Here is a 10,223-nt window from a genome sequence, read left to right on the forward strand (position 1 = left end):
GAGGTGCTGGAGTGAGTCCAGAGAAGGGTGATGAAACTCGTGAAGGGTCTGGAGCACGAGTCTGACCAGGAGCAGCTGAGGGAGCTGGGGTTGTTTAGCCTGGAGAAAAAGGAGGCTGAGGGGAGACCTTATTGCCCTCTACAGTGACCTGAAAGGAGGGTGTGGTGAGGTGGGGATTGGTCTCTTCTCCCTGGTAACTAGCGATAGGACAAGAGGAAATGGCCTCAAGTTGCACCAGGGGAGGTTCAGGTTGGATATTAGGAAGAACTTCTTCACTGTAAGAGTCATTAAGTATTGCAACAAGCTCCCCAGAGAGGTGGCGGACTCGCCATCCCTGGAGGTTTTCAAAAAACATTTAGATGTGGTGCTTCAAGACATGGTGTAGTGGGCATGGTGGCGTTGGTCAGATGATTGGACTTGATGATCTTTGAGGTCTTTTCCAACCATAACGATTCTATGATTCTAATAATCTGTACTGTTTTCGCACTGCAAAGTTTTTAATATATTATTCACAAATTATACAAGGAATGAAAACAAGGAATGTTGTGCTGCTAAGCTTGTGATTTAGTATGCACAGGGTGACTGAGGAACAGCAGCTGCAGTAACCCTAACTGAGTTTCCTAACAGCTGCAACTTGGCCACACTGCAAGTATTAAAGCATGAATCTATTAGTATGCAATAATGCAAAGCCGAGGGCAGTGAATTTGTAATCTAACCACAGGAGTGGAGAAAGATCTTGAGATGCATATTTTGTCCAGAGTGTAGACCACTACGCAAAGGGCTTGAAAGGTTGGTTGAGGAGCGATTGCTGTAAGAAAGTGAGAATGGAGTGATCCTGGGGAGCTCTTTGCATTTTATTCAAAACTTAAGTCTTGGGTGACTGACCTGGAGAGCAAATTAAAAAAAATATGGTAACAGAATGCTCTGATAGTCTATATATGCTAGCCAAGGTCTTCCACAAAACAGATTGATGTCTTTTTCAAAAAGATGAAGAAAACTCTGCTCGTGACTTGTTAGCTTCTTTGGAAACTTTTACAGCTTTTATTGCAAGTGTGTAAACTCTAGAAATCCTTTCAGTGTTAAATGGGCAATACTGCAGAAAAGAAAGAGGGAAATGATGAGAGATTTAATATGGAAAGGGAAAAAGGAAAGTTCATTCATCTGCTCTCTCTTCTCTCCTAGTCTGATAGAGAGGCACCAATGAGGAACTTCCTGAAATTCTAACCTCCACATTCATGTCAGTACATGCATCATGGCACAGCAAGGAAATGTTGGTGAGCTCCTCTCAATGCTGGATTCTCCAATGCTGGGTGTCCTGGAAGATGTAACAGCTGTGTTCAAAGATAATCTCATTTGTGGTATGTATCCTTTTACATAATTCGAGGAAGGGTTTTGCTTTTACACCAATAAAGGTAGAATAATGGCGTTTTTTTCCTATGAAACACAGTCTTTGCAAATGCTTTTTGAAAGAAACTCGTGATATTTGGGTTTGAAATTGCTTTAAGCATTGAGGTTTTTCTTCAGTCCATTTTGCTTAATGGCATGCCTCTTGGAAGGTCTGTTATATAATTGTTAAAATGCTATTATAAAATGACTAGCTTTTCCTGAGGCATAACCTCAAGTTGTGAGCTGATGAAACTTTCTTTGTCTAGAAAGAATTGTGTCATCCACATTATGGCAACTGGTGGGATTTTGTTAATTTGAAAAATAAACAACAAAAAACCCCAACCCCAAACAAAACAGCAGACCCAGACTTTCTTGAAGAAAATTATTGCTGTTATTAAGGCATCCTTTACGTTGATAGGGCCTTTTCAGAGTATGAGAGCACCGTCAGTGTCCTTGTCCCTGAACTTGTTCTCCTTTATCTGCTGAAGGGACAGAATGCAACGTTACTCCTGAACTCTTTACCTGTACTGGGTAAAATACTCTTGTAGTTCAGCTGCCTCTAGGTTTTTAAGGTTAGACAGTAATTGTTAGTCATTAAAAAAACTATTTACTTCCCTGAGCCAAATGCAATTGCTTGAATAGTTAGAAAATAGAAAATGTAGTTGAGGGGTCTCATTTTCCTAAAGGTCTGGTAAACGCTAAGTACTGATTGATGTTATAAATTGTGTAATAGTTGTTAAAAAGTTATGCAATGTCCCTCTAACAAATGCTGCATTTTTAGTGTATTCAGAATGTATGTTTATTTTCTTGCTGTAAACAAACTGACAGACCGTGGACCTATGCTTGTGAACAACCTGGTGGACTATTACTTGGAAACCAATTCTCAGCAGGCACTGCATATACTGTCCACACTGCAAGAGCCTCATGACAAGGTAAAAAAAACTTGTTATTAAGTATGGCAGATTTTAGCCTGGTATTGAAGCAGCCTTTAAATAGCATCTGTTAGAACTCTGCTTTTCCAATCTGGTATAGAATTACCTTGTTGTAGAGATGTAGTATCCCTGTAGTAAGAGTAAAGTTCTTGGGTTGCTTAAACTGACCCAATTAAGCAAAGAACCTCTATAAATGAAAGTTTTCTAAGGACTGATGTTGTGTCTTTGGAATGCTAGCGCTGCTTGTTCAATGCTGGATGTGTTAGCCTAAAACAGGTTGCATATTTTCAGAGCAAGTAAGGATTTTTAAAATAGATTGAGAGAATGACACTATGAATTGTTTTACTTTTGATGAACAGATTTTTTTTATTACTTATTTATGATAAATGTCTTGAAGTGCAGTGACTCCTTCTGGACTGAATAGTTTGCATTTTGCAACCATCGGACTTTAGTTTATTGCAGGGTTTATTTGCTCTTGGATTCTGTATATTTGTAAAATGCCAATAGTTTCCATAATTGGCAATGGCAAATTGCTGAATATAGATTGGTGAAAAAGAAGATATACCGGTTAAATATAAATACCTTTCCTTTTTCTACCACTCTCTGCAAAATCATCTATCAGCATCTACTGGACAAAATTAACGAATATATGGGCAAAGCTGCTACCCGTTTACCCACTCTCTCTCTGCTGGGGCACGTGATAAGACGACAACCATCTTGGAAACATAAGCTTTCTCAAGCACCTCTCCTACTTTCGTTACTTAAATGTCTCAAGGTAAGAACTGTCAGTGTTGTCCATAGAACACTCGTATACCTGATGTAAATATACGTACTTGTAATGCAAGGTGTTTGTTTTCTGTTTTGATGTTATTTAGTTAAGCTGTGAGAAGAGATAAAATGTTGATTAAAATACTGAGCCACAGTGGAATTATATCAACTAAATACTCTGTGCTGATCCTGTTATTACTGACAGTCTTTTTTCTAAAAGCCACTGTATAACTTTGAGTTAGGAATGTTTACTGAAACTTTTAGAAAAGTAAATTAAAGACAGAGGGCTATAGGTGAAATTGATGAGTGTCTTGAATGTGAACTTAATGAGAAATACAGTAGCTTCCCATTACAGCATTCTGAAATCTGTGCATGTAAGGTAATACACTCTGCTTGCAGTGTGGATGGGCCATGCTATAGACTGTTCTGTGGTGAAATTACCTTGGAATTAGCAGACTTTCCTTTCTTAGCTACAGACGTGCTGGATTACAAGGAGTTATCTGTTTTCCCCATGCTTTGGGGTTGGTTTTTTTCCCTTCTGCAAATTTATCATTTATAATACTGTACAGAATTGTAACAGTGAATAAAGAATGGGAGGTGTTTTGAGACCTAGAATGCATTGTCAGTAATATCATTTAATATGATAGTGAAGAATTCGTACGAGTCATTTAAGCCACATTAAAATGCATGATTAAGTCAAGTGCCAGTGCTCTTCAAAAAAAAAAAAATCAAAAAACACCACAGCAAATTTGTAACTGCCAAAGAAGCTACAAGTGCTGTCACTGGAACTCCTGACATGCCTGGCGAGTTCTGTTACCTTTTTCAGTGTGAGTCTCACCTGATTTTGAGAGGAGTGAAGCGTGTCAGAAATCTGCTGGGAGTAGAACAGAGATATGGAAGTGCTAGGGATGTGTACAGACAGATAGGGATGGACACGAAATGTGCTGTGAAAGGTTATGTCTGACTGAGGGAGAATAGAGGCCATAGATGACACAGAGGAAGAAAAATCCATAACGCTGAGTATGTCCAATCAGCCTAAGTGGCTCTTGGGAGATGCCAAGCTCAGTGGCATCTGGCCACAGGCTTACTTGTGCTGTTCACACCTCGATCCTGACAAAACAGAGGGCCTACCAAGGAAAGTGTGCATTTAGCTGGGCGAGGAAGTAGGGACCCAGCTGGGAAAGAGTTTGAAAATTTTCTATGTCCTGTCCTAAAAGCTGATTCTCTGTTACTCTTTCATCTAGCTAAAGATTTTTACTGCCACATCCCTTTTTCTTGGTGTAAGCCACGGGGGTTTAGTTATTGTTTGAGTTACTGCTTTATGAAATATTTAGCAGCCAGAGTCATCAACCAGGTTTAATGGAAAAGCTTTTGACCCTTGTGTTCGTAATTGACCTACATCCTGGAATACCCTGATCAGATTTGCAATTTCTTAGGCTGTGAATGCTGGATCAGATTTGCAGTTTCTTAGGCTCTGAATGCTGTGTGTTCTTAGCTCTGGAAAAGAAGGAAGGTGGTACGTAAGATGATTCACATACCAGTAATTTTTTTTTTTCTACTCAATTGTGGAACTGTGGTGATGTTTTTAACTCAGTCTTTGTACAGAAAAGCAGCAGCAGAATAGGAGCAAGAATCCCAAATTTTTTTTTCTTAGAGTTGTTCTGGGTGAAAGAGACAATAATCTTGGTTCATTAAGTTATGGTAGGTTTCAGAGGGACTGTTTCAAAGTAGAGAACTTTTTCCATGATGATGATTGTGTTCATTTCATCCTTGGAAAAAATGAAGTTCAACACTTTTAACTGACTAATGCAGGCTTTTTCCCTTCTTGCAGACTGACACAGATGTAGTAGTACTCACCACAGGTGTCCTAGTGCTAATAACCATGTTGCCAATGATTCCTCAGTCTGGCAAACAGTACCTTCATGATTTCTTTGGTATCTTTGGGCGTCTCTCAGCCTGGTGCTTGCAGAATCCAGGTGAGAATTCAACTTTGTTGCATGCAGTTATGGTTTAGTAGTATCCTTGTGACTCTTATGCAGTTGGTGAGCACATTCTTTTGGGAGACTCTTAATGGTCTGAGATTATTTAAATGCAGAAAATGATGTATTAAGCCCACAAGCTATTCTGTGCTTTGATACTTAGCATTGGGGAGTGCTACTTTGGTCAAAATTCAGAAGTCTCTTGGATTCTTCCATGTGGTTCTGCTACTACATGAAGTTTCACTGGACCGAGATGCTACCCTGATGACAGTGAAAAGCAGAGATTGATCTTAAAGGATAGAGAAGGGCAAATGCTAACATTTGAGGGAGATATTTGGGAATTTGAGATTCCCAAGTATGGATGGGGAGGGGGAAGAAGCAACATGTAAGAGTTTCTTCTAATGTGTAACTATCAATAGTTATGAAAGTGTTGGTAAAACTAGTCTTCTCAATTACATTGGTTCTGATGAATTGATTTTGCTGAATTTGTTTTAACACTGGCATTATCTATGTATGTGTCTCATGGCTGTATGAACAAATGTGTGTTAAGCACATAGCGATGCTATTTAGAGGGCCGTTTTGCATTGCAAGTAAGATTGGAACATACAAGATGGCTAGCAAGATTCAAGTCTGTCGTGATTGCCTTTTGTGGATACAAGCTTTTAGTTTTTACTTTTGAAGTGAAGCGAACCTTAGGGGTTTTTTTAATCATTCAGTCAGTCTTGCAAACTCTGGCTCACTATCTAGAGGGATTTCAGGTTTTAACTTGAAAAAAATAAAAGTTGGTCCAAAAAAAATTAATAGTCCATATCTTCATTTTTGGTTTTGCTGTGAGCTGATGAGTAAGTGTTGCCTATTCTCTCAGAAGACTTCACAGTTTCACTAGGGACTATTTGTATCTCAGAAGACTTGTTCCAGTTAACCTTTCAGATTTTAAAGTACTTTGCTTGCATTCTTAGAAGTTTTCTTCTTTTCTCCAACGTAATGAAAAAGATTCTAACTACTTTTTCCAGGTCACGTGGCAGAGATTTATCTTGTCCATCTTCATGCCAGCGTTTATGCTCTCTTTCATCGTCTTTATGGAATGTATCCTTGCAATTTTGTCTCCTTTCTGCGTTCTCACTACAGTATGAAGGAAAACTTGGAGACCTTTGAAGAAGTAGTCAAGGTAAAATGCTCTCATCTCTATATTGTCTGAGACAAGGAATTCATAGCTGTATAAAGGCAGGTATTGGCCAATTTAATACACTACATTGATTTAACTGAGGGCTGCTCAGTGAAACAGAATAAAAAACTGGCTATTGGAGTTGGGAGCAAGATCATCTCAAAGCTGTGATGGTGTGCATTACCTTTATCTGTTAAATGTAACATTCTGAACTGTTGGGATCAATAGGTTGCTCATCAGCTTTATGTAGTTTAGGGCAGTGAAAAGATGCGGTACTGATAATACATACTTCTTCTTGCTCATCCAGCCAATGATGGAACATGTGCGAATTCATCCAGAATTAGTGACTGGATCTAAGGACCATGAACTGGACCCACGAAGGTATATATGTTCACTCTGCTATTAGGAAAGGCTATAAAGGAGCAGCTTTTAGCTGGGTTGTTTCAGAAGGCTCTTCTGTTTAGCAGCAGTGTGTGCCAGTGGTGTTTTGCCACCCATATGCATAGGTACACCAGGTAAACATGTAGCCTTTCTTTATCCAAGCTTACAGCTGGATGAATAAGCAAAAACTGTTGTGAAAGGCCACTGACAATAATGGTGGGGTTCTAAATTAATTTTGTGTCTGGGCTAGAATCTGTGTTCTACTTAACAGTTGGCTTTGTCTTAATTTTATGACTGAATGATCAAACATCCTCATAGAGTTCTAAAAGAATTTGCGTATAATGAATAAAGAGAAACTGCCACTGGCCTGCTTCATTGGCTTAAGGTTTGGGTCATATTTTACTGGTTTGTTGAAGTACTTGGTGGGATTTAAGTGTTTAAAATGGCTTCAGTGTGTCTTGTTTTGGTACCTAGATATTGGTTCAGTTAACAGATCAATTCTTTTAACAGGTATGTCTTAACATTATCAGCTGTATTAGTTTTCTTTAGAAATAGGCTCATTTGCCTGCAGCAGCACCACTTGCTGCTTTTCTCTTGTCTCCACAGGCCCAGCCACTGAAGAGGAGAAATTGACTCTTGTTGCTGCACAGTAGTGCTCTTGCCCTGCTTTTCAGAGCCACTAGGAAAATACTACTAAATGGGAAACTATTGAATATCACAATGCTCAGTTTTGCAGGCTTCTCCCAGACAGGGGGGGAGGGTGGCACCGCTAAGGAGTACAATTGGCACAAAACTACCAGTCGAAGCCTTCTGATTTGGTATCTTGCACATAATATCTTACATTCAAAAGCAACTCAGCCTTTAATAGACAGCCTTCTGTGCTTTCTCTTTTTTACAGTGAAATTCTGTCCCCTGAAATGTGGGGCAGATCTAATCTGGCTGCTTAATTTAGTGAGAAAAAGTTTTCAGAATGAAGGAGGTAGCAATAATAAAAAACAGTCCCAAAACTTGAGAGGAGAAACACAGACCTGAAACTGGCATTGCAGATGGTGTTGGCCTAAATAATATAAGATTCCCTCACTGCTGGCATGTCTGAATTTTGACTACCAACATCTGAGTCTAGTTGAGCTGGTTTCTACAGCTGCTGAAGCTCAGGATCAACCAAGTCTTCGTGTGCTGTTCCTCCTTTCCAGAGTGCTCCATGGCAGACCTTTATGGATCTCTGTGTCAAAGCTGTTTGTCTCCTCTTTTGAGACCCCCCTCTTACAAGTCATCTGGTTGCAATTTCTGTATGGTGCCTTATTCCAGTTTTGGCTGGGATCATGCAAAGCTGTCTGGAACAAATGAGCCATCCTACAAGCCAGTTCCTCATATCTCCAGGAACTCTTGTTTGTAACAATAATTGACTAACTTACTCTTTTGGATCCAAAAACTGTCTGCAGGTGGAAAAGACTAGAAACTCATGATGTTGTGATAGAATGTGCCAAAATCTCCCTGGACCCTGCAGAAGCCTCGTATGAAGATGGCTATTACTCTGTGTCTCGGAAACTCTGCACAAGCTTAAAACATCATCAAACTGACCCCAGTGCCAGCCATTACATTGACACACAGAGCAGCTATGGTAAGACCTGCCTGACAGCTAATGAATACCCAATTTCTGCAGGAAAACTGGCCCTATAGCGAAAAGACTTCTTACTAATCTATTCTTAGGCACCAGAAAATAAACCATCATTTGGAAAAAAAAAAACAAAAAAACCCAACAGTATATAGATACATGCTCTGGTCATACAGACATACAGCATGTTCACAAAGTTGCCTTTCCACTGCCTCTTCCTCCCCTGTCCCCCTCACCCCAAAACAATGAACCAACCCCCCCAAAAAGCTGTAGTATGTAATATATTCAATAGATATTTTCTTGGGCTGGAAAAAAAGAGTCTGTTGTTTGCTAGCTGCGAATGTGTATGTTGAATGGATTTGAAATGTTTTGGTTAAAAGCCTTTAAATGTTAGCCAGAAGAATCATTGATTTGTTGATGTGTTGGATAGTTTTAATTTTTTTTATTTTTTAAAACTTTCAGGGACTTCTACCCCATATTCCACTCCTCGGTTAACACTATCACAAATGCCCGGGCAGCTACCTCAGATTCTGAGCCCACAGTCAATACGGCTGTCAACTGAGCCACAGCAGGTAAAGCAGAAGATAAAGCACAGCATGCTTTTAATGCTTTACACTTTGTTCATATTTTCTTGTGGCAGTCTTAAAAATTCATGTTTCTGAGTACTGTGAATTCTTCAGAACTTGATGTATGTTTCATATTTAATTCCCATCTGATTTCCTATGTCAGAACCTGGATATGGGTGCTGCTTCACATGTTCCTTTTCTGAGCTTCACTGATTCGTGTTTCTTGTGTATTGCTTTTACATAGGTTACCATCTGGAGTCCTTCTGCAGTTTGTGGTATGACCACTCCACCAACCTCGCCTGGAATTGTCCCATCGGAGTCATCCCAGTCTTCATCGCAACCTTACAGCAAAGCTTTTGGCACATCCGGTATGTGCTGAATTTTGGAATTAAGCCTTCAAGGTTTATTATAATAGAAATTCTGACTGTAAATTTTGCTGTCGACTTCTTAAATGGGAATGCCACACCATGCTATTTGATAGGTTTAAGTAGTTGCTTCTGTGAGCTGAGTACCTGGTCATCTAGAGCAGTGCTAATGCAAACACTGAGATATTTAAACTTATTTCCATAAGTTACAGTGAATTAAGTGCCGAAATCTGAAGCAGACCTTTTGGAAACTGTACACTTTTATCCTGATAAATAGTTGAAAGATACTTAAGAAGTAAATGATTGAGATAGTCTTTAAACGTACAATTCTTCATGTACAATATTCAGCTGAAAGGAGGAAGTGGGAACCTGCTGAGAAAACTTCTACTCCTCCTTTTCAGCAGGGGGGAAAGGAACACCTTTGGGAACACCAGCCACATCTCCTCCTCCACCCTGCACTTCAGATGACTTTGTGCATGTTTCACTCCCTTCAGCTGCTGCCACACCTCCTAAAAAGGTATAACAAAATTCTTTCGCCAGACAAATCGGACATTTTTTTTCATTGACTTGCCATACGTACAGTGACCATAACTGAGAAAGAAATATCAGAGTAACTGATTTACGAAAAATGTTGCATTTCATTGCAAAAACTCCTTTTCTTCTAAGTTTAGACAACTATTGCCACTTTCAGGTGCACAGTTTTAGGATTTCTTATATTGGTTTGCTATTTAAGCCATCTATTTGCAGGAATTTCCTTTCTATGAAACTGTCCAGAGGTTTGTTTCCAACAGATATCTGATGCAAAGAATCTATTTTGGGTTTTGTTTTGGTTTTGTTTGTTTGTTTGTTTTCAGGAGGACAAACCAGATCCTGGGAGGCCTTTACTGTACCGACAGCAAAATGTCATAAACAGCGATAAATCATTGGGTAATCTCTTGTTTTCTTCTCCCCATTACACAATAACCTATTGTAAACAAATTGTGGTTTTATTGGCACATGTTCCAGTTGCCAAACACTTTTCCACAGGTTTTTCTCTTTTTTTTTTTTTTTTTTTTTTTTTTTTTTC

General features: G+C 39.3%; 1 protein-coding gene across 1 annotated transcript in view; it reads left to right on the forward strand.

Moving 5' to 3' along the window:
• The first annotated feature begins 1,182 nt into the window (after positions 1-1,182).
• TSC1 (tuberous sclerosis 1) overlaps positions 1,183-10,223 on the forward strand; it is a 17,686-nt gene continuing 8,645 nt past the window's right edge. Inside the window, 11 exon segments of the mRNA XM_009704971.1 lie at positions 1,183-1,358; positions 2,215-2,318; positions 2,941-3,093; positions 4,918-5,062; positions 6,079-6,233; positions 6,538-6,611; positions 8,054-8,232; positions 8,689-8,798; positions 9,037-9,160; positions 9,562-9,674; positions 10,012-10,084. Of these exon segments, the coding sequence (XP_009703273.1) occupies positions 1,253-1,358; positions 2,215-2,318; positions 2,941-3,093; positions 4,918-5,062; positions 6,079-6,233; positions 6,538-6,611; positions 8,054-8,232; positions 8,689-8,798; positions 9,037-9,160; positions 9,562-9,674; positions 10,012-10,084 (1,336 nt within the window). The 5' untranslated portion in view covers positions 1,183-1,252.

Source organism: Cariama cristata, unplaced genomic scaffold (assembly GCF_000690535.1).
Source record: "Cariama cristata isolate BGI_N322 unplaced genomic scaffold, ASM69053v1 scaffold25757, whole genome shotgun sequence".
Classification (NCBI taxonomy): Eukaryota; Metazoa; Chordata; class Aves; order Cariamiformes; family Cariamidae; genus Cariama; species Cariama cristata.